This window comes from Plasmopara halstedii (assembly GCF_900000015.1).
Source record: "Plasmopara halstedii genome assembly, contig: Scaffold_2165, whole genome shotgun sequence".
NCBI lineage: Eukaryota > Oomycota > Peronosporomycetes > Peronosporales > Peronosporaceae > Plasmopara > Plasmopara halstedii.
Genome location: NW_020189073.1, coordinates 13,442 through 36,920, shown reverse-complemented (window position 1 = coordinate 36,920; position 23,479 = coordinate 13,442). Strand labels below are relative to the sequence as shown.

Sequence of the window (23,479 nt, the reverse complement as noted above, 5' to 3'; positions counted from 1 at the left end):
TTGCGTGAGCACGGCATGGGTTCGGCCAACCCCACGCGGACGCCTATTGGTGACGATTTCTACGAAGAAGTCACGCCAGGTAGTGCGCTGCTGCAGGAAAATCCAGAATCCGGGTCACCAAGTATTCGTTCGTGTCAGTCGCTGGTCGGCAGTTTGCTATGGATTGCATGATGCACACGTCTAGACATTGCGTTTGCGGTTCACAAAGCCACGCGCCAGACACATGCACCGTGCGTACGAGACTGGAAACTCGCAAAGAGGATAGCGCGCTATCTTAGTGGCAGCAAGGTAATGTGGCGTGAAATGCACACTAATACCGACCGCAACGAACAAATAACGCCCGAGTTTTACAGTGATGCCGACTTTGCTGCCGGCAAGGGGGACAGAAAATCGCTCACTGGTGCTATCGGTTTGTTAAATGGGATACCTGTAAGCTGGTCAGCCAAGAAACAAGGTGGCGTCCCTATCTTAACTATGGAGGCCGAATTTGTCGCGGTATTCAAGATATGCTTAAGCTGGTAAGACTTGCACCGACTCAGCCTTTGTCGATGCATGTGGATAACCAGGCCACGATTCGCCAGATCGAAGGAGAGACTTCGTTTCTAAAAACTAAACACATCGACGTGCGCCTCAAGTTTGTTAAGGACTTTGCTCGTCGCGGCGTCGTTGAGATGCGCTACGTCCGGTCCGACCTTATGCTCGCGGACTTACTGACAAAGGCGTTAGACTAGCACAAACTTGCAGAGCTGCGAGCGCTCGTGGGTTGCGCTAGTTATGGCGGCGGAGACACGATCGCGAGGAGGAGTGGTAGAAGAACGGCTTACAGCATACGTTGCGCGATCGAATCTCCGGACCAAAGGACAATGTGATTGCGCACACGATGACGCGTCATAATTGCGCCCTGAATAACGTCATGGGAAAGGCTTAGAGGTAACTCGGAATAGCGAACTAAGGACCTCAATATACCCACTTCGTCTTTCTTAACAGTTAGCCCTCTCATACGACTAAGCTTCTTATTGGTGGCAACCATTTTTGAAGCAACTCAATCCGCGCGTTGTTTTGCTCGACGGCTATCAGCAAGCAGAAGTTTAGTGGTTGATACTGTCAGAATTATAGTTAAGATTTGCTTGTTGTAGCTGTGCATGGTGGAATTATAAGAAAAGCAACAGATGCTTCATTCTCGGTCAACTATGTGAGTGCAACAAACTCTAAGCCTGATTGTTTTTGTGCATTTGGCATTACAGCTCTACCTGCAGATACACTTTTTACGATAATGCTAGCCAGAGACATTTTCAAGGATCATGGTGCTGACAGTGAACATGAGATACTTAATATTGCGAATCGCCTACCACTGCACCAGTGCCACAACAATGATTATGAAAAATCCCATCTTCATTGTTATTAGCTGACACGTCTGGAGAAATACACAGGTACGAGGCTACAGTACAATGCTGAGCACTTTGAATGATCAAAACAGCTGTCGCTTTGTGTTGAGTTCGTTTGTTATCTTTGTCAGATCGTTCTGTCGTACCAAATAACCAGGCATTTTTACATGTGAGATTTTTCAAATAAAATTGTGTGCAATCACCAGCATTAAGCTTGTAGGCAAGTAGACAAAAGAAAGTGAACCAGTCTGTGGTTGAGAATTTATTCAGAAGGTGAGATGAATGTTTATCATTTATTTTGTTTGTAAGAAATAAATAAGCAGACTGGAGGTTAGAAAACTGTAAATACAGTTCATCCTTACACGCAAGGCAGATCCACTTAATACTCGATTACACGCGCAACTTTTTCTTGTCCGGTGTTCCAGTTTTACCTGATCTCGTCAGTGGAATGCAGGCCTTATAGACTTGCCACGAATACTCATTTTTCAGAAGACGAACGGCCAGCCAGTACCAGTACATGACACAATTGTCCTTGCACGACGAGTAATCGACAGGGCAGTCTTTTCCAGGAAAGTCGTTGTGACAGTTGGATCCGCTGAGCACTTTGGTGTCATCAAGCCACATCTCACAGAGGCCATCGTGAGTGTATCCAGTGAATCGCATATTGTTGCCAGCTGGAATGGGCTGGGGCGTACCATTGGGATCCGTGAATCCGCAGTCTCTATCAGCTCCTTCGGTCACGGTGTAATTCGCGCGTTTGAGAAAATCACGAAGTGAGTTGTAGTTATTTTTTTTTAAGTAACCCCCGAAGTCTGCGGAAGTCGGAAAATTTTGATTTTCCAGAAAGGCGAGAGGGTTGTATTTGGTGTCCTTGTCGTTCGTCTTCCATTGAGGTTCTGGAAGCAAGATGATCTGATGTGCAATAACATTGGGAGCCAAGAGGGCCACAGTTGACATTGCTGATATAATAGCAAGCGTACTTATTTCTGACGATACCATCGGACTAGAAGTGATGCAAGTGGATTGAAGAGAGTAAAATTGGAAATGGCCCAGTGCGTCAGCGAGTCATAAATTGATCAAAGGTACACCACAGTACGTTTGGTCCATGCTTTTCAATTCCTTATGGGATTCGTGATTGAGATCTGTACTTTACGCGACAGCATGATTCTAACCAGCAAAATGTAATATAAGCTTATAGTTAGCAGCATCGATAAGTTGTAACGCCATGTTTGTAATGCATGTGAAATCTCTTAAATTGCAGGGTCAGATATCGATAGTTCGTGGTGTAGCGTGTGTAATCCCCCGAATTATCGCAAACTCATATTCATTACCTAATTCTATGAAAGACGTGCTGGACGTTTATGATTTACAACTCGACAAGAAGTTGTTTAGTCGCAAGTACCAAAGTGAGCGATAGCCAGATGCACGATTACTCAGTATAGTATAATCCCATAATATGAAGGATACAACTGATATTGTATCAATAAAACGAAAAAAATCCAATGGCAAACACGGTCATGTACAAATACGATCAAAAGTGTCAGAAGTGCCTTTCATCGTTACACTCGAGCTTACTGGATAGCATTCATGACACCATGTCTTAGTAACAAGACTTACAAACAATGCTGCTTCATTTAAAGGTTGGTCTCATAGAATTGTACTCTGGTTTCCTCCGTTCTGATAGCTGTACTGGTTGGTTATTGTTACATCGTTTAGCGACAGCAACTCTTTACCTGCTGCACATTTTGCATATTTCAATAGCCAAATAAAGCAGTGGGATGTAAAGGATAAATCATAATCAAGTCTCTTACAATGGCGCTTTACAATTCGCCATCATCACCATCGATTACATCACTGTAGTTAAGATCATCGACCATGTGTTACCGACCTTGTATGATAGTACTCTCTAAATTTTATTTGATGGCAGATGAAGTATGCTGCTAGATTATTTACCACCTAACTAACCATCAGAATGTTGCCTACTATTGCTGTCTCAACTGTTGTTCACTCTGTCCCTCAGAACAACATTTTGCTTCCTTTATTAAAATGCGCTTCGCCTGGTTAGACATCACATGCATGACGTCAGGGTCATCGATAAAGTAGTCAGCCACACTTTTACGCAAGACCAATTTATTGACCAATTCTCAAAATGCTTGCGTTGGTGTAGCTCCGAATCTTGTACAAAAACCTCTTGTGCCATTCGATTTATTCTGTAGTAATGCAAATTTAAAGCCTCAGCACATCGTCAATATTGAGGGCATTATATTACAAATTTCTTTAACAGCTTTTCCAGTTAGCAGAGGGTATACTTTTGAAGTATGCAGGCTAAAAAGATAGTATATTGTTTTATAGAGAAATCGAAACCTTCATGTCACAAACAATCTAAACCCACATTGTCGATGTAGACCTCGTGGATACGTCATTGTCACCATGAAGACATAATTCCGGTCCGTAGAAATCATGGAGACCCAACGAACGTTTTTGTCATGGCACACTGACCCAGTATTATCAAACGTCAAATACGTTTTCTTGTGAATACAATGGAGTTTTTAACTACTCCACATGGACCTTTAAGCTTTAGTTTTTTGTCTGTCACTTCGCTGTTTAAGCAAAGAGAAACTAAAATCTGTACTTGATCGACAACGCAGATCAAAGTTGCTGATTTCTATTCTGAAAAGTGGATATTGTGTTTAAACGTTCTCGTGTTTTGTCAAATATGTCACGAACTCCGAGTGATCTTCACGACAAAAATCTTATCCTTTCGAAGCAAAAGCTTTGTTGGCGCATTGACATGTTTACATTGTTTTCAGCTGCATCTTCTGGTCATGATAGAAATTCACACGCTTTCATATCTTTCCTACCAGGCCATGGATTAAAAAGAATCGTTCACTCCACAAACCGACTCTTGAGCTTTGCAGCTGAATCTCATATTCGCATGAGACTGGTATATCCTGAAGGAATTGAGCATATAGAAATTTCAGCTTTGTCCATACCTCTTCAACAGGCTAAAACTCATATCAATCCGTTTTTCTTCATGCTTTTGTCCGTTCGATGATTGTGAACTTACTGCAACTATCCCGAATTGCGAAGCGCCGTAAAAGTGTTCTATCACTATTTCCGGTAGTGACACGAGAATTTAAGAGCCAACACCACCGTGCGTTCTTCTTGAAGGTGACATTAGTTGGAGCAACTCATCTAGATGAAAGTATAGCAATATTTCTTCAGCAGTTTATAGAACTGATATTATATATTCCTCTGCTCTGTGTACTTCATCAACCTTCTAGACGCTGACGTCTTAGTTGTTTTAACGAAAACGTAAATCTACGTTCCCAAGTCCTCATTCTGCCATTTACTTTCATTTGTCATTTACACGTTTGATAGTCACACCGATTTCATTAATTTAACAACAGTGGAACTGCTTCAAAACAATCTCTTTGAGATGGAGGTTGAACAGAGGGAGCACAGCAAGTTAATGGGGAACAAAACAAGCCTGAAATATCCTCAGAATTAGTCTATGTCCCTCTAAGTAATGTTATTTAAATTGATTAAGATTTTCGCGAGCAAATTTTAAATAGGTGGTTGGCAATTTTTGACAAAATGTGATCGTTTCGTTAAGCAGTTTCTGAAAATGAAAAGCAGATAGTGTACAATACATATAGTTTGTGCAACACTGCAAATTACACGCATTACTTTAATTTCTTATTTAAATTTTCACGTTGTATTAATCTTAACCAGCTTTTAAAATACCATGCAAAGCTCAAAAGCGACAGCTACTATGACACTCGTAGTGGTGTATTTTAAAAAGTGCAGCGTACAATCGAAGTTCGCGATAAGGAGTTACTTTCGCAACGTTACTCATTCTTTCAATTCTGCGGTCAATCTCGATACTAATCACCTGTACCTCCACATTCAACAAACACAAATCTCTTTAAGTGTTTGCGCTCTAGGTTTTCAATCCAATTCAATTGATTTAAAAACACCTGACCACTTAGTGAATGAACGAATAGTCGTGATGCCTTCACCTCAGTCTCATCTAAGTCGGTAATTTTGTTCATGAAAAAAGACGTGCGCATAGCATCATCTTTCGCGCTGTCCACATTGATCTTACCCGTTGATCCCGACGACATATCCTTTGCTGTCTTTTGAGCACACAGTTCACCAGTAAAAATGGCATAATTCTCATCCAGTGTATCCATCTCACTGTTCACAAACTCAGTATCTTTTCCTGTGGTCACCTGTACGCCATGAAGTTCAACATTGATTGATGCTGACGGATGAAGAGAAACGTGCACATCGCCACCTACAAGAATATTACTGGCCATTTGATTGGTCCATGAGTCAAAGTGCGCCATAACGTTGCAAGAATTGCCGCTGTCCTCAATGTCTAGCGCTCCAGTCACACTATCTATATCTATACTTTCAAGTCCCTGACTTGACACGCGAAGATATCCATGAACATTTCCAATACGAAGCTTTGATTGACCCGATTGGTTTCTAGACACAAAATTGCATGTTGAAGCGTAAATAGCTCCAAAAACAGAGTTCGATATTTCTCCTTTTCCTAAAATGATCTCAGCATTATTTGCCATCAGTCGCTTGCATGTGACACTTTCCGTGGCGTTGAATCTTACTGTCTTTCCTTCCACAAGCGTCAAGACATCAATCTTGCCGCCATTTGTCGTTAGATTGACAGTATCGCCTCGTACTTTATCAAGTTGGATATCACCACAGCCCAAAACCACCTTGACATCTCCTTCTAACTTATTTTTTAATATTACACCACCATTAGCCACTGCAAGATTCAGAGCCACTGTGTGAGGCACAAGCAGCTGCACATTCGCATCGAAATTGTATTTTTTAGTAATACAAACTCTTGTGACATCAATTGAATGACTGGCACTTTCTTTCTCAATATCAAATAAATTTTGAATGTCAATTGATTTGTCCGTCTCCAGAACACGTAAAGCAAATTCGTCAGCGCTTAAAACTGGCACAATCTCCACGTTTGTCCTCGAACTATCACTTGCTTGAAAATGTACGCGACTTTGATGTGATAAATACGAGAGTGAATGAACAACTGAGGCGCTCGCACTCGAGAATCGTCGCGCATTGTGCACTTTTAACCGCCGCCATACGACAAACATTGATTTAGTCCTCATTATAAGATGCAAATCACAAATCTCTACAATTTGTAGTAATGAAAAATTACAGGTTTTTGTGTCATTGGTGGTCAGTTGGTCTTTTCATTAGCAAAACCAAATCGCTTCTTCTCTCTAATATGCGTCCGATCCTACTTAAAGGCCACTCGCGATCCTTGACTATGATCAAATATAATCGCGAGGGTGATCTTCTGTTTTCATGCGCTAAAGATCATACACCAAACCTTTGGTATAGTGACACTGGTGAACGTATTGGCACGTATGTGGGTCATTCGGGCGCTGTATGGGCTTGCGACGTGAGCCATCACTCTGATCATCTTCTCACAGCTGCTGCTGATGCGACCGTGAAATTATGGGATGTCCAGACGGGCAAAGAGCTCTTTTCGTTTCCGCATACTGGTCCCGCGCGTAGTGTCAACTTTAGTACTGGTGACAAGTTTTTTGTCTCGGTGGCCGACAAATTTTCCGATCGGCCAGCGGCAGTATTTGTCTATGCGCTAGCCAAGGATTTGACTTTTCAGAGTGCTGATCCCATTTTGACTATCACGAAACATGGACATGAGGGACGGATCACTGGAGCGTATTGGATGCCACTGAACAAGGCCATTATGACGACAGGTGGAGACGGCTTTATTAAACTTTTTGACCCTAAAACGGGTGAGTTACTAGAAAGTCACAAAATCCATACCGGTGAAATAACGAACGTAGCATTTAACAAGAGCAAGACACTTGCAATCACGTCATCCAAGGACAATACGGCCAAACTTCTCGATGTTGAGACACTGAAGGTATTGAAGGTGTACGAAACAGATCGTCCAGTAAATTCTGCTGCTATTTCACCAATTAAAGAGCATGTTGTATTGGGCGGTGGTCAAGAGGCCATGAGTGTCACAACGACATCTGGTCGAGTGGGCAAATTTGAAGCTCGTTTTTTTCATATGGTCTTTCAAGAGGAATTTGGCCGTGTCAAAGGCCACTTTGGACCCATTAACACGATAGCTTTTCACCCTAATGGTAAAAGTTATGCGTCTGGTGCTGAAGATGGCTACGTCCGTCTTCACCACTTTGACAATGACTACCTTAAGCTCGATGTTTAGAGTTAAGGCGAACAGACGAAAGAAGCTGCGCGATGCGAGGAGATAGCCAAGTCTGCTGCTTGATGTCTATTGCGTAGCTATAAAATGATATGGTTATAAGAGCTGAAATGTACACCTATAGTGGATGTGAGCGCTTTGACTGTTATCTTAGGTAGTTTGAATGCAAACATTGAATTTGATCTCTGTGACGGAATATCGGGTTAGCAGGGTGATCTATAAGTGTTAGAGGCCGTTGCAATGTTGAGATTAGTACATCGACAAGGTCTAGAGGGAGGCAAATAAAATAGAGATAGGAGCACGATGGGCGATACACACTAGTCGGTATTGAAAAAATGCTTGCTCCTTCGTTTGAAGATGTCGAGCTTTCATTTTGGAATAATTCGGCTTACAGACGAGCATTTAGAAATGGAAGAAGCCATGCACTTTTTAGATGAACTCAAAGACAAGTACTTGCATCAGGTCGAGCAGGCAATGTACGCTATATTCTGCTGGTCATTTCACTTCTCCGGAAACTAATTTACTTAACGTTAGTGAGGACTGGGACTACCAAGATTTTTCGCCAGACAAACGCTTTGCGCTTCTTGACAACGACGGGGAGCAAAATGCTCGTGATGGCCAAAGTGATTGCCACACACTACCAACTTTTTCCAATGCAATGCGAAAGTCTTGGGTGGGTTTGACACCCGATGCTGAGCTCGAAAAGTGGGTTTGTCATTTGTGAAAGTAAATCTTTATATTCTCCCATCGATAACGTGCTTCCTTGTGCTTGTTTCTAGTAGCTTTGCTTGTGATCGAGATGGAACAAAAGGTTGCGACTACGAAATGAAATTGGTCGTACTTTGTACGCCTCCAGGTGGAATAAATGGTATTCCAAGTGCAGAAAGCGTCCAGCGTTTGCTTGCTCAGATTCCTCGCGTTGACGCCGTTAGCATGGCTGCTGCGTTTGCTGCTCGATTACAAGACATTCAAGTTAGTCAGCCGTGGCAGGTGCGCGCAAAGGCAATTTTACTGATGCAAATACTCGTGGAGATCAAACCGTTCGCGGGACGATATATTCCTGTTTTCGAAGCAAACTCGAAGCTTTTGAGCCATCTTGATAGCCTTCGAACCAGCTCACAAAATCAGGTGGTACGTGAGGGTGCACGAAAACTGCTTTCACTCATTCGCTCCAACGGCACAAACTCGGCGCTTATACCGAAAAGTAGCCCAGTAAAGCCGCACGTTCGTCATGTCCAAATTGTTGGTGGGCAGAACAAGATTCGCGCTCCAGTCGCAGCTTCTCAACCTTCGAAACCTCGCATGTCTCCGGGCAAGCTGGCAGTGGATAAGATATTTAAACCCGAGCTCGTTGTGTCTACAGACAATATCCAGAGCTCAAAATCGTCTCTTGTTCTTAGTCCGAAGGTATCGCAAGCTGTTCAGGCTTCGTGGAGACGCCGTACCAGTGAATCGAAATTGAACTATGAGGGTGACAACATTATGCAAAACGGTGTCTCGAAGCCATTGATTGATGAAGTTCCTATTGGAGTAGCTTGCCAATCTTCAGTTCATAAATTGAATGTAACGCTGGATAGTGGTAGACCAAGCGCTTTTTCGTTTGTCCAGTAGTGCTAAGATGAGAGCTACAGCTTAAGGTAGAATGAGAATCTGCTATAATTAAATACTATGTGATGTCTTTTCATGGTATTTCACAATAAATTTGGGCAAAAGTGTTAGTGAAAGCGAGCGAACACAATCTCGTGTATCTCTTAGCTGGAAGCATCGCAATTCTATACTTCAGCTATAAAAAATTCTTTCAAAGGCAGCAGTTAGCATTAGAAAACTCTGAAAATTTTCAAGCAGCTTAAATATTTCTTATCGGCTGTATTTCGATCAGATGGACAAAAAGAACCAAAACAAGTCTGCAGTGAAAGTCGTGGTCGCCCCATCTGAACTTCTTCATGAGCGTCAAAAGAATTGGAAATACAAATCTCCGAGTGTTCTCTGGCTGGAGCTGAACTTTACGATTCAAACAGCTCGATTACAAACACTAAAGAGACACAAATACCAGCACTTACAAGAACAAGCATTGCTAAAAGCTCGAGACTTGCTTACTGATCGAAAGAAACGATCCCCTTTTGCATCCAAAGACTTTTATAAGCAAGCCAATATCAATCTTGAGGCTGGAAAGCGGTTTTTCTACACACCTGAGGCTCTCACACTACGATTTAATCTGCGCAACCATCCAGACGTGGTCAATGCCATTAATAAACTCTGGTCTGTCGACCTTCCTCGAGACGAATTGGGTTGTATTGATCAGCGCGGATACACTTCTCTATTTCGAAAAATTGGACGAACGTTGGAACCCCATGCAAGTAAGCAACGCCTTCGGAATATGGAAAAAATAATTCGAGAAGATTGGAATCGAGATCGTAACGGCGAGTTAGTAATGAGCTTCTCCTCCTTTTTTGACAGTATATTTGAATTAGCAGATATCTGGTGTGAAACAATGAATGCGGAAGATTACGTGACTTTTATTCGAAACCTTGTGCTAGGAGTGAGCACCATGCAATCGAATGTACGACATGAAAAGAATATAGGGAAAAGATTGTTGCGTTCGCAGAAACAGATTTCTGCTACGGATAGTTATCACGATTTTTCAACTTTAATAAAGATGGATCGCTTATCGAGAGTCGAAGACGAAAGTCAGTCTTATTGTTTAAACGACATGAAAGAAGATGCTGCATCGGTAAAAATCGCATCTAAAGATTCGATACATGGAGTCATTAAAAGAAAGTACCCAGCGAAGAACACTGACAATCTGGAAATTAGATGTGAGCAGCGTAATGTACTTGAGAAATTACCTGATTTGGAGGACTTTGAAGGCAACATTTGGAAGTCAAGTGTTGAAGAGCGTGGATCAAATACAAAGTCTTTCATGTTCCCTGCAAATTCACAAGCTTTGAGAATAAAAATACGTGAGAACGAATGTTTTGATGACTATACAGGCGAGGTCCTTGATAACACAGTGACAACGCCATCACAGCCTTTAATTCATCCCAAAATGGAGTTGGAGATGGCAACGATTTGGCAGAAATCACGTGTAGATCTCGATATTGATGCCGGCTACAATAATATAAAAGGACTCCAAGATGCTTTAGCAAGCTCAGCACATCAGATTGAAATTGTAAATGGAGACACACTATTGCCAGACGAATATTACAATATGGCGACAATAAATAGTGGACGCAGAACTTCGTTGTCTTCTCCATCAAAACTTCAGTCAGTGAACTGCGTAAAGCTCGACAAAATTAATGCTGATGCACCTTTGGCGAAGCAAAAAAGTAAGCAACAGACTCGACTACCAAAGACTTCATTCAAGGTGCCTGAAGGTACAAAAAATTCGCAATCTGGACACGATAAAGTGGTCAGAAAGAATATCCGGGCGAATCTTGTGTCTCAGTCGCTGCCCCACTTATCACACGAGCACGAGTTCAACCCTCAAGCCTTAAACATTACAAGTTTAAACTGCAATAGATCGGTAATCAAACTCAAAGACAACTTGGTACATTTGGACCTGCCGGACTCTCAAAATCAATGCGCATTCTCAAAGGAATTGCGCGATCCTTTTTTATATGGTGCTTGTGATTGCTGCTCTAGAAAAATCGACAGTAGCAGAAGCAGTGAATGTCAACTTTGCACTGTCATCAACGATGATTCCATTGAGTGTAGTCAGCGCTATAACATGATTGAAAGTCAAGTACGAGACGAAAAGAAATTACTTAAGTTTGGTTTTGCTGGCAAGGTGAGAGGACGATTTTACCCTCTTAGCAAGAGGATCCAGAAAAGATATGACAAGAACGAACAAAGTGCCAAACGTCTACGTAAACAGTCTCCAGACGATGACAGCGGCACAATTTCTCCGTGGGTAGTAGAATCTTGCCATCAAGATGATCATAATCATACTTGTATTCATTCTTGTCCTTGTCACCAACAAGGCGACGATCAAGTACAGATTTTGGAGAATGCGACTTTAAATAAAATTCTAGTCACTGGGGCATCAGCACCTGCCAAAGTGATACTAGGTTCACGAAAGGATTATGCACTCGTGGTCGGTAAAGATCTTGTTCGAACAGAAGCTCGAAAAGATACTTCCAGTCTACTCCGGTCCAATGTGCTATCGGACCTGACAAGCCAATCGTTGCTACTTGATAAAATTCAACCTTATCGATATACTCTGGGGGTTAAAATCGAGGATCGGACAGTTTTAAGCTCACCGTATGCGAAAGTTACCGCTTTGGCCTCTAAAGATAATAGTCGAGAGAGGAAAGCAGAAGAGACCGAGGAGGCAAGACAGTTTTCACGAATGATTAAACGATCTGAAGGATACGAGGGACGAGCTATCACAGCAGCGTCGCCAATCCTTCGCATGGATAAAGTCCAGACCCAATGCTATTTTTCTTCCGAGGAAGAAGATTACAGTGCGTTATCCCACATAAAACCGCACACTAAAGCTGGAAACTGTGTTAAGATTCGGCAAGACGAGAACAAACTGAACTTGAAAAAATTGGTTGAGGAAGACGCTGAGTTTCAAGACGTGACGGTCATTGTCAATGCAAACCGGAAAATTGTACTGCGTCCTGGTACAATGGATCAAATGGCTGCAAAGCAGACACTATATAAAGCGCAAGCAATCAGATCTGAGATGATGCGACGACGTTTTCAATATGCGTTTGGAAAGAGTCTTGGGTTAGAAGACGAAACTTAGCTAGTGGTGGTTTTAGAATAGTACTAACTTCGCAAGTGTCTATCGTTCTGCTATGAATACTTTGGTGCGTTAGGATGTATTTTAGGTTTAATGAGGCCGTGGTCTAATTTTTCCGGATCCAACAACTTGTGCTGATACATATGGGCGATGCCATAACAGCGCAATGACTAATGGAAATACTGCCGTATTACGGCACCATGTCATAGATTATGTATGGTAAACAAAATCATCTTGCAGTGAAATTGATAAGATTCAAATGTCGCTGCAATTGACTGCGATCAAAAGGTGGCGATATGCTTTCAAAACACCAAAAGTTGGATTTTTTGAGATTTTGACGATCAGATTTTAGACTTGTAGCACAAAGCGTACACTAGTTTTGCAGACGAAGATCAGCTCGGAAGTTGCTGAAGATGACGTATGCCAGCAAAAAGATTTTTAAGATTAGTCGGTGGCGGCTGGGTACATCAGTGGGAAGTTTATCGTAATTTGATCGATAATAATGCCAGGTCTTGCGATGGAGTGCAACGAAGGACTTAGAGATAGGCATAGGTCGTCATCGACAGTGGGTGTAATCTCTGGTTTAACTAGCGAGATCAGGGATGCGAAAAATTAGAATTCTAAGAGATTGAGGAATGTGGTGTTCTTGAATCAGGTGTCATTCAAACGTGACGAATATTGTTGTCACTTAACTAATTGCAAGCTGTTCCTTAAGGATAATCGATTCTAAGGGGAAGCAAAGTAAAGACCTTCATCGTGTGAGCACTTGCATCTCTCTCAGCACTCACCAATTCGTAGCTGCACTGAGGCCATTTAGTTTTAGCCCAGATGTTAGTTAGGCTGACCAAGTTGTTATTGATCAGCCTAATGCGTTGCTTCATTCTGTCAGGTTTCAGGATTATGACTCCAATGTGCAAAAAAATTCTTGGACACACACATTCGTGAAGTGCCATTCTTCGTCACCTGCATCCATGCACAGCGCTTGATATGGCGAACTCGTATATATTGATAAGCATCCAGATTTATAAACTGCCAGAAGCAATCTTGCTGTCTATCTCTACTCAGCCTTTGCTACCTTGTTACTTTACCAGGTTGTTAGCTATAGGAGTTAGTCGAAATAAATCAATTCGATTTCTTATTGAGGTACAAGCATGCGAATTCTACCTTCTGATTATAGCGCTGGAAGCTATTTAAATCAAAGTTATATTTTGATGACGTATTCCTAGTTGCTATCACACCCTGCGTACTCAATTCGCTTGAGCTTGACTTTCTTGGGAACTTTGCCAAAAGTCTTTTATGAAGTGTAAGCTATCAATCACACTACAGTATTCATTCAACAAAGACGAATAACGTTTTTTAAGCTTTCGTTTATCGTAATATCAGTGTTGATTGAGCTTCTTTACCTTAAAAACGCTAACGTGAAATCAATCATATCAACGTGCGAGTATGCAGTGTGCCTATATCACGCACTTTATATTGAAAGTATTTCTCATGTCATGTTGAATGCAGAAATGCGTGATTCACGTTTGATATCTGCAGCCCGCTGATGTACAAGCGCAGACATATTTAAAAGAGGTGGAGAACAATTTTTTACTAAGACATTTTCGAACTTGTTGGGTCTTCTGATGCGATTATTCAGGCGCTACAAAGGAATTTATAGCATCCGTTTGATTGGGACGACGCTGCATTTGAAAGCTCAAAACTCGCATTGTCACAGTCTCTTGAGCCGAAGGACCTCTTGATGCTTGTGCACCCATTGTCTGGTCCAGTCCATTGAAGGCAAAGCTACTCACTGTATTCAGACAAATGCCGAGGTAAATAATAAATAAGACACAAAAACTATATCAAAGACGTACGCGACTGTAGCTCTGGTAAACTGCCCTTTAATGAGTCATACGTCGACGGGATGCTCGCTCGTCGATTCGGAAACGACGGCTTTGCCATCACAAGTTTATTCTCCGTAGCATCACATCGGGCATTCTCATTCGTAGAATGTTCGACCATAAAAATATTGTCGGTAGAAGGTGATTCAATTTGTGGAATGGGCTCTACAAAGTCACTAACGCGCTTTGACTTGGCAGTACGAGAACGTTCGCGCAGAATATCCTCTGCACGCGGTCGAAATTGCTGCTGTGCGGCTAGAAGAATAAAATCGAACATCACCGCTGCTACAGGACATAGCAACAGCAACGTCCAAAACCGCTGCAATTGAATCATGTACACGGGGACGCCATACATGTCATAGCCCATGAACGTCATGTGTGGATATACCAGTAAAAAGAAGATAAAGAGCCAAATGCTGAAAGTCATGACTGCAAAATGATATTTGTTCCAAACCTGTGTCAATATTGTCACTTTTAACTTCATAGTTCCAAGTAAAGCCGCATAGAACAGCGTGCCAATTACGTACAAGCCATAATTCGTGTACTGCATACAGCCGTAGCAAACGAAGAAGCAGACAAGGGCGTGTCCAATCGCGTTTATAATTGTTGTTGAAAATTTGTGCATGTTTAAATCGCTATCGTATTGACCATAACGATAAAGTTGAGGATATTTCAAAATGATCTCTTCAGAAATGTCTTGATCGTAAATGCCGATAACGATAATAGGTAGCGCAAGAAAAAAGTTCCAACCAGCCATCACAAAACTTTCAAACAATGGCGTTCCGGATTGACCATTGTAAAAGTTAAATGTAAAAAGACAGATAACTAGCGCAATGTTCTTATAAAATGAGTACCGAATGACCATACAAATGCGCTTGTAATTACATCGACCGTGCAGTAGCACGAGACGTGTTAAGAAGCGAAATTGAGCAATCGCATAGTCACTAGCATTCACTGCTTGAACTCCTTCGTTTCCAGATATCCCCACACCAACGTGAGCAGTTTGAATCATACTCACGTCGTTCGCACCGTCTCCAATTGCTAAAGTGATTGCTTGAGAGCCTTTTTGCTTATTCTTTCTACCTGAACGAACGAGTTGAACAATTTCTGCTTTTTGCGACGGACTTACTCGACAAGCAATGAGTGCTTTGCATACTTGAGCAACATCCAAAAGTTTATTTGTCAATAGTCTCACGCGTTCCAAAGCATCAACGGACATTTTGGCTCGTGCATCGCGCGATGGAAAGATATGGACGAGAGCTTTACCATCACATACCATGGCGAGGTTGTCAGCCACCGAATTACTTCGAAGAAGTCTCTTGATCTCGAGTGTTTCGTGTAAAGCGTCTAATTGAGCACATAAGGCCTCGACACGCTCAGCATTTACGTAAAGCAGCTGCATCTGATCGTTTATAAGTCGACACGCATGACCAATATTAATTGCAGTCTCTTCACGATCGCCGGTCAAGACCCAAATTTTAATTCCAGCCTGCCCAAGATTATAAATTGCGGATGGTACGCCCTCCTGAAGCTTATCTTCGATTGCAGTCACACCAAGAAGTTGCATTCTTGACTCTACTAGTTCAGCACACGCATCAAGCTTCTCTTCTCTATCGACAAGAGAAGTTGATGCAGCAATGTATGCGTCGTTATACGTTCTATACTGGTCTTCAGTAAGCACCCGACGACCGAGAACAAGAGTTCGCAGTCCTTCTCGAGCATAAAGCTTAAGATGTTCCACTATCTTCGCATTAGCAGCCACATCGGCATCATTTTTCAGCGGTGCACAACGTTCAAGCATCATATTATCCGCACCTTTGCAATACACAATATACTCTCCAGTTTCTACATTAAGTGTTACGATAGACATTCGCTTTCGTGTCGAATTAAACTCATTAATGTTCACGATTGTATACGAGTCCATCACACGTTCCAACATCTCAATAGATACATGAGACGGAACAAGTGATGCTTTGCAAGAGATCTCTACCTTAATAAGTGGAGCTGGAGCCACAAAGTTGTATCCCAAGCATTTGGCTGCTTTCACTAAAGCTTCTTCGTCCGGAGATGAAGCACGGTACACAATTGACCCCGTCTTGGCATCTATCTCAGGGATAACCGTGTGGCAAATAGACAGTAACGTTAGAAATTCATGAATAAGTTTGCCCTGCTTGCCCCCAGCGTAAAGCGCACGTAGCAATTCTGGATCATCAAAGTGTATACTAGGATCATAGTGTACCTGAGCTTCTTTCGGATCACACCCTTCAACAAGAGCATCCGTTAAATTTGCTGTATTTTCACAAATACTATCCACTGAGTCAACAATTCGCTGTTTTCCACTCGATTGTTCAGTGATAGTAGTTGTACTTGCTAAAGCGGCTACAGCTCGACCAATTTCCGTGGTACCAAAACCGTACGAAATTCCTCCAATCGAACACTTTCGAAATTCCATGACATTGCGCGTCAAAGTTCCTGTCTTGTCACTAAAAATATACTCCACTTGACCTAATTCTTCATTCAGTTCCGACGTCCGTGCTACGGCATGAACATTATCGCACATCATAGCAGCATCACTAGTAATTCGATTCGCTTGCAAAACTTTAATTATATCGAGCGAGACATACAACGAGATCGGGACAAGATTGTTGTAGAGAATCAAAAAAGTAAAGAAATTGACAATGCCATCATCCACTTTGTCTGCTTCTTTAAGAAAAGGCAGGTACCACACGCGATTTGCATTTTTCTGGCTCCATAAAACTGCAGCAAAGGCACTCGCTAAGCAGAGACCAAACATGGTCGTAAAAATCAACAACATGCAGCGATTTGCAGTCTGATACACTTTACTCTGCTTTGACGGTGCAACGCGTGAATTCTGTAGCAATTTCGTCTCACTGCCTGTAAAAATGACTAATCCGACGACAAAAGCACAACTTCGCAAGCTACAGCCACGTAGTAGCAGATTTTCGGGACCTAACGATATTGCACTCTCCCCTCGATCATTTTCGTTAAGCTGTAATCGCCCGGTGAACGTGTAAAGTTGATTATTTGGCTGTTCATGTTCGATACGACCATGTAATTGACGTATAGCTGAAGAACACACAGATTCTTGCGCAATCGGTGCTCCGTTTAGTTCCCGCCAGCCAACGAGTTGGGCTGTACGCTTTACTGCAATTCGACGCTTAAGATTCGTTTCACCGTCAAGATTTGACGTTTCAATGAAGCATCTTCCTTCCTCTTCGGAAGTTGCTAGAATCACGACATCGGCTGGTAACTCCTCGTGGTTTTCCATACAGACAAGTTGCCCAACTTGCAAATCTTGCCATGAAATCTGTTCCGTCATTCCGTTCGTATTAATGATCTAAAATAGACAGAACTTGTCAGCGTACGACGTACAACGCGACACACGCACCAAACAACTGGTTTACTCGACACAAGCGACAGTTCTGTTTGATATCTGCTTGATGACGCTTATAATCCTCGCGTCCTTGTTTAATCATTGTGACAATAAGGACAAAGAAAAGAGGACCTGCAGTCGTTAACCGATTAGTTGGTGACCACGGTGTCGCCAACTACACTCGTCAGAATGTTAGCATTCTAGCAGCATCTTCAAATGTAGCACAAACGCACCTGTAAGACGGCAATTAGAAGAAAGTAGACATTGGCCACGACACGAAAGAATTCGAATATAGTCTTGGGAATGAAATTGACTGTCGTGTATTTTGATGTGACCATAACATTGCGAGCATATTTCTTCGATATAATAAGCTGCTGATTCGCGTCACTATCATTCAAAAAGACGATACGAGGCTCCATTCCAGCCATTGGAATCGAGGAAGCCTGCGTCTGGCTATCCATGGAAAGCACGTCCACGTGGTCCAGATCTTTTGGATGACAGCAAGCCACTGTTGCTGATCGTGACACCCGAGACGCTTTACTCGAAAATGCGTTAAGAAAAGACAGCTTTGTTGTGTAGATTGGCAAAGCGAAAAGCTCTTACCAAGACATTCAAGAGGTGAGAAAAGACTTGCAATGGAATGGACGCTTCATTTAGCTCAATATTCGTAACGACTGAGTGGAGAAAGTGTCTTTTCCAATGAGAATGTAATTTTGGGTAGAGTGAGATTCTAAACGACGACTCAACTCCACCATTATCATGTGACGTATCGGCAATAACTTAACAAGTTTTATTTAGCCATTGAGCTATGATTATCATGAGACATTTGTGGCTTTTATATGAATATATCATGTCTCACTTGCGTGCATTTCATTAGGTAATCTGAATATGCGACATGTACACATCATAGTTTAAATTTTTAAAAACTTTTGTTGACATGCATGTCACAGTGTACTTTACTGTATTTCCAGCAGGCCTAAACTAAGATTTTGTATAAATACTTTGATATTCTCGACGCCACCGTAGGCCATAGCTCTTGCATAGCATTACACTAATGTTTTTTAGGTAGCAGTTTCAGTAGAAGCTCTACTATCGACATTGTCCTTTCAGTGACTCAAACGCTTATCAATCATAGGTTCGTGAAGTATTTGGAACCCTTGAACTGCATGATCCGCAATTATTTTAACAAGTGGCTTCTAGTTCCCAACATTCGGTAAGTGGAACCTGCTCATTTTTTCTCTACAGTTAATTGCTAAGAAACAATCACAACAACAAAAATATCTTAAAGCTCGTTTGTTCGGTTCAGAAGGCCATTAAAATTTTATTTGCAATTGACGTCAGTTCTCGGCATTAAAATGTTTGGCCCGAGAATAGTCATAGACCCTGCAAGTGAATATAGTGTGATTATTATGGACAGCCATCGGATATACCAAAACTTGTGCTTGGTAACATGACTTAACATAATTACATTTTTCACTTATGCTAAATTGCATAAATATCCATTGGTAAACAACGTAGCCGTCAGCGGACACCAGTGGATCCGCCATCTGTCAAATATGGTCGTGCAGATGCAGGTGCTAAGTGTGGACTCCGTTGAGACTGCTCCTAGTCTTCTTCTCTCTACGGAGGCACGCCGGTTCGTTCCTCCATATTCTTGTTGAGCTCTGTGCAATGCTGCTTCTCTAATCTCTCTCTGTAAGCTGCGCAGTTTTCTATTTAACGTCAGCGATGGCACCCAGCGACTGTGTATGGAACACCACGTGCGACTAGCTAAGCTACAGCACGTATTTCTGACGGAGCTTCGGCCTTATACTGTCGGTGGATTACCTGGCATGGTATTGACAATTTCCGACACAGGAAAACCGGGTCTTCACGTCTATGGACCGCCTAGAACTGATAGGTACCTGAAAGCGACGCGTCATTTCTTGCACCGTCCTGATTTTGCATTGAAAGCGTCTGAGGTGCTTCTATCAGGTACTAAAAAAGAGATCAAAAGCTACTACGAAGACGACGAAGTGGTTGTGTACGCAGTGGCCGTACTGAAATCACGACTTGGAGCGAAAAGGAAGCTTGATAACAATCAATTTTTACCTGATAGCGAAGAACAAAGCCATGTGAGTGTAAGCTACGTGGTGGAAACAAGGAGGCAGAGAGGCAAGTTCCTAGTGGAAAAAGCCATCGCATTGGGTGTCCCAAAGGGCAAATTATTTGGACAATTACACCAAGGAAAAGATGTGACACTGGATAATGGCAACGTTGTCAAGTCAAGTGACTGTGTGTTGCCTTCGATGCCTGCTGTAGCTTGTGTGGTGGTGTCGTGCCCTACGACAGCTCATGTGGACGCACTTGTGAACAGTATAGAGTTTGATCGATATCGAGAAATTAATGGGAAGACGGCACAAGTCCAGGTGCAAGTGGTATTTCATCTTGGAAGAACAGATGTACTGAAACAGCCGAAATACGCTGCGTGGTCGCGGTCGTTTGGTGCACAAGCACGTCATGTTTTGCTTGGACATGAAGCATGTGCGCAAAAGACGGTGTATCGAGCGTCAGCGAAGCTGCAAGCTCAGTTGCATGCGGTGTTTCCTCATGCATTCCCGTCCAATGAGACACAAGAACTGCGAGATGCTGCTGAGCCCTTTTCGCGTCCTGTGCCGGATGCGAAGTCATTGAATTTTACTGAAATCAGTAGTAATGAGTCGGAGTCGGCAGTGTCAAATCTGGTGCTAGGCGAGAGTATGCTAAGTTTTATTCTTGCTCCTCAGGCCCGCCGAGGTTTTGACATATCTAATTGCTGGCAGCGTCTGGACTTCAATACCATTCGTCAGTCTGTTCCATCTCTTGTTGAGACCGTCACGAATACGTTAGGTACAGATGACGTTCTCAACGGTCGGATTACATTTCTGGGTACTGGCTGCGCGATTCCGTCCAAATATCGCAATGTAACTGGCATGTACCTTGAGTTGCCAACTGAAGTGAAAGGGAACGATCAATGGGCAGGACTGATGCTTGACTGCGGAGAAGGCAGTACAGGGCAACTATATCGATACGCAGAAGGAGACAAGAAACGATTTCAGGAACTGATTGACCGTTTAAAGTGTGTCTGGATCTCCCACAATCATGCAGACCATCATCTTGGCTTGCTTCGGCTACTGAGTTGTCGAGCGTCTTCCGTTGAGCCACTGCTTGTGATCGGGCCGACATCGCTACGGTACTGGTTGGACGAGTACTCGGCACTAGACCCGACAGTATCTGGCTTGTACACTTTTGCAGAAAATCATAGCTTTGATGAGAGCGATTCTCGCTTCCAAGACGACAAGATTTACATGGAATCAGCGCGCGTGCGTGCATGGCTCCGAGAGATGCTGAATATCACACAATTTGAGTGTGTGCCGGTCAAACACTCGCGACAGTCATACGCAGTGGTTGTGACGTTCAATGATGGTGCCAAGCTTGCATTTTCCGGTGACTGCCGACCAAGCGAAAAGCTCGCTGAAAAGGCAAAAGGGGCGTTTCTGCTCGTTCACGAGGCCACTTTTGAGGATGAAATGGTCAAAGAAGCAAAGGACAAGGCACATTGTACAATACAAGAAGCCATTCAAGTTGGCCGTCAAGCGAATGTACGTAACTTGGTGCTGACGCACTTCAGCCAGCGGTATCCGAAAATGGCCGTTCTTTCCAGTGCATTCGAGCAAAATCCTTTGAACATACTGACTGCAATTGATCTGCTAAGTTTGCGGTTCCGGGAGCTACAACAGCCTCAGCTTATGGATGTATGTACACGGCTTTTGGATTTTAGTGATGAAGAAGCTGATGGGGCAATGAGTCATTCAGCTTCAAAAGAATGAAAAGAAAACGGAAAAGCTGACGAAGTAATGTGAGCAACAACCTCATACTCAAGCACAGTAGGTTCGTAGCACAGCACTCTTAATAACATCGAAAACCACTAATTTATGGTTGCTATTGTTTGTTCAACGTCGTACCTAAAGCACTCCTTCAACGACGCCATCACGAGAGTATTCACGCATTATAGCAGGGATAGACGTAGGTGGAATCATGCCCACTTCTGTGATGACCATCGACACGTAGTCGATCGGAGTCACGTCGTACACGAGGTTAAGAAGTTTGAGGTCAACAAGATCACGCCAGTCGGACAAAATGTGACCGCTGGATGTCACATTGCGGCCAGTACGACGTCGCTTGTCAATGCAATAAGAAGATACGAGATCGTCCGGATCACCTAGCTCATTGTGCGTGATTGCGTCTAATTGTACACGATCCGAGAATTTGTACGTTTCGCAACAAAATAGAACGGGGACATTGGCTTCATGAGCCGTCATAGCCACCAAAGCCGTACCCGCGCGAGCCACAGCTACTCCGTTGCTCATAAAAGCCGAGGCGCCGAGAAACACTTTGGTGACCTCGCGCATAATGTATGACAGCGCATTGATCTGCAAATAAGAACACTGAAGACCTGCGCCGGCGAGGGAGCCGACGAGTTTTCGACCTTCATAATGCGGTCGGGAATCCACAACGATCACGCGCAGGGTTGCAGCTGTTTCTGGCGCTGTCTTGGCCGTCTCAAGCAGTAACTCTTCAACGACATTTGCTCGCGCGTACGTCAAAATGACGTCTCCTGGATTAAGTTTCGACTGTGCAATCTTCACGACCGCACGCGAAGCCAGCAATATGCGACTCTGTACGTAGTCGTCCATTTCGTCGCGAATTCGCCGTTTGGCTTCTTCTTCACTAAGCTCAGGTGGCGTCGAGCCAATAACTCGACGCAGTCGACGAATTGCGTTGCCCATACCAATATTGAGTGGTCTGCAATCAATAAGATACTGAATTAACGGCCGCAAACGCTTATCGAGATCTCGTCGAAGCTGTGACTCCGGTGGCGTCACATAATCATCAATAACTTGGTCAAACGCTGTGATCATTGCAATACACCGCGCATTGCTGCCAGAGATCCGTCCTTCTGCGTACTTAAGACCAAGAGCTAGCACAGCTGCGTGAATATCTTCCTTGGTAGAGAAGCCAACGTTTAGAGATAAGGAACTCTCGCGTTCGTACTGAGGCAAGTGTGCAAACATTTCCACCTGTTTCTGGGCCTGTGTACGCACGACAACAGCGGCTTTCGAGCGTCTTGCAATCTTTTTGGCATCATCATATTGCAGTCGTACGTTCACTGGGGTAGCGTTTGGTACTCCAGCAGTCTCTGCTTTCTTCACTTTAGAATTATTAACTTCTTTCTGTTGTCGACTTGCCTCTTGTTGTGCTCGACGCTCAGCTTTAGTGCGTTTTTCTCGCTTTGGCACGCCTCCAGCTTTAGCAAAAGCCTCAGCTGCAAGCTTCTTTCGTTCAGCCTTTAAAAGTGTCTTTTTATCGTTCACAGAGTCGAGACTGAGCTTTTCCATGGAATCGTCAACAGAAGACCAGCCTTCAAGTTTTCCTCTTAGTAAAGTACTGTTGATTAATATGATATCATTATTTGATGAGAAAAGTAATATGCTACATTACTCGTAGGGCATGTCTTGTTTCTTGTTGCGCTTTTTATGATTTTTATCGTCTAGCATTAATTCTGTTCGGTAAATATGATATCAATATAAGAAAGGTGGGCTAAAGGAAACGAGATGTACGCACCAAGATGTTTGAGATCGGCTCCGGGCTCCATTACAGGCGATCGACCTTCAGCCATAGCCACGCTTTGATATTTTGGACACCAGTCACAGAGTATTCAATATATCATTGGACAAAACGTGTAGCAGATTATAGTATTAAAATCTGAGGCTTATGTAAACCACACTGAACAGAGTT

At 43.0% G+C, this 23,479-nt stretch overlaps 7 protein-coding genes across 7 annotated transcripts; 3 read left to right on the top strand and 4 right to left on the bottom strand.

The window, feature by feature from the left end:
- Positions 1 to 1,775: 1,775 nt before the first annotated feature.
- PHALS_03284 (uncharacterized protein) lies at positions 1,776 to 2,342 on the bottom strand (the record flags this gene model as incomplete). Its single annotated transcript, XM_024717559.1, has 1 exon — positions 1,776 to 2,342. One exon carries the CDS (start codon positions 2,340 to 2,342, stop codon positions 1,776 to 1,778), a length of 567 nt encoding a protein of 188 aa, XP_024583045.1.
- Positions 2,343 to 5,272: 2,930 nt separating this feature from the next.
- Positions 5,273 to 6,529, bottom strand: PHALS_03283 (uncharacterized protein; the record flags this gene model as incomplete). Its single annotated transcript, XM_024717558.1, has 2 exons — positions 5,273 to 5,280; positions 5,371 to 6,529. The coding sequence occupies 2 exons, from the start codon at positions 6,527 to 6,529 to the stop codon at positions 5,273 to 5,275; spliced, it is 1,167 nt and encodes a 388-aa protein (XP_024583044.1).
- Positions 6,530 to 6,663: 134 nt separating this feature from the next.
- PHALS_03282 (transducin wd40 repeat-like superfamily protein) lies at positions 6,664 to 9,249 on the top strand (the record flags this gene model as incomplete). The annotated part of the gene is made up of 5 exons (XM_024717555.1): positions 6,664 to 7,593; positions 7,935 to 7,962; positions 8,033 to 8,114; positions 8,173 to 8,343; positions 8,418 to 9,249. The coding sequence occupies 5 exons, from the start codon at positions 6,664 to 6,666 to the stop codon at positions 9,247 to 9,249; spliced, it is 2,043 nt and encodes a 680-aa protein (XP_024583043.1).
- A 268-nt stretch (positions 9,250 to 9,517) lies between these two features.
- On the top strand, positions 9,518 to 12,388 carry PHALS_03281 (uncharacterized protein; the record flags this gene model as incomplete). The annotated part of the gene is made up of 1 exon (XM_024717554.1): positions 9,518 to 12,388. The coding sequence occupies one exon, from the start codon at positions 9,518 to 9,520 to the stop codon at positions 12,386 to 12,388; it is 2,871 nt and encodes a 956-aa protein (XP_024583042.1).
- Positions 12,389 to 14,016: 1,628 nt separating this feature from the next.
- Positions 14,017 to 18,090, bottom strand: PHALS_03280 (p-type atpase (p-atpase) superfamily; the record flags this gene model as incomplete). Its single annotated transcript, XM_024717553.1, has 4 exons — positions 14,017 to 14,177; positions 14,242 to 17,626; positions 17,694 to 17,837; positions 17,896 to 18,090. The coding sequence occupies 4 exons, from the start codon at positions 18,088 to 18,090 to the stop codon at positions 14,017 to 14,019; spliced, it is 3,885 nt and encodes a 1,294-aa protein (XP_024583041.1).
- Positions 18,091 to 19,218: 1,128 nt separating this feature from the next.
- On the top strand, positions 19,219 to 21,510 carry PHALS_03279 (hypothetical protein PPTG_10538; the record flags this gene model as incomplete). Its single annotated transcript, XM_024717552.1, has 2 exons — positions 19,219 to 19,298; positions 19,371 to 21,510. The coding sequence occupies 2 exons, from the start codon at positions 19,219 to 19,221 to the stop codon at positions 21,508 to 21,510; spliced, it is 2,220 nt and encodes a 739-aa protein (XP_024583040.1).
- A 135-nt stretch (positions 21,511 to 21,645) lies between these two features.
- PHALS_03278 (translation initiation factor eif-2b subunit delta-like) lies at positions 21,646 to 23,360 on the bottom strand (the record flags this gene model as incomplete). The annotated part of the gene is made up of 3 exons (XM_024717551.1): positions 21,646 to 23,116; positions 23,183 to 23,243; positions 23,306 to 23,360. 3 exons carry the CDS (start codon positions 23,358 to 23,360, stop codon positions 21,646 to 21,648), a joined length of 1,587 nt encoding a protein of 528 aa, XP_024583039.1.
- Between the last annotated feature and the right edge of the window lie 119 nt (positions 23,361 to 23,479).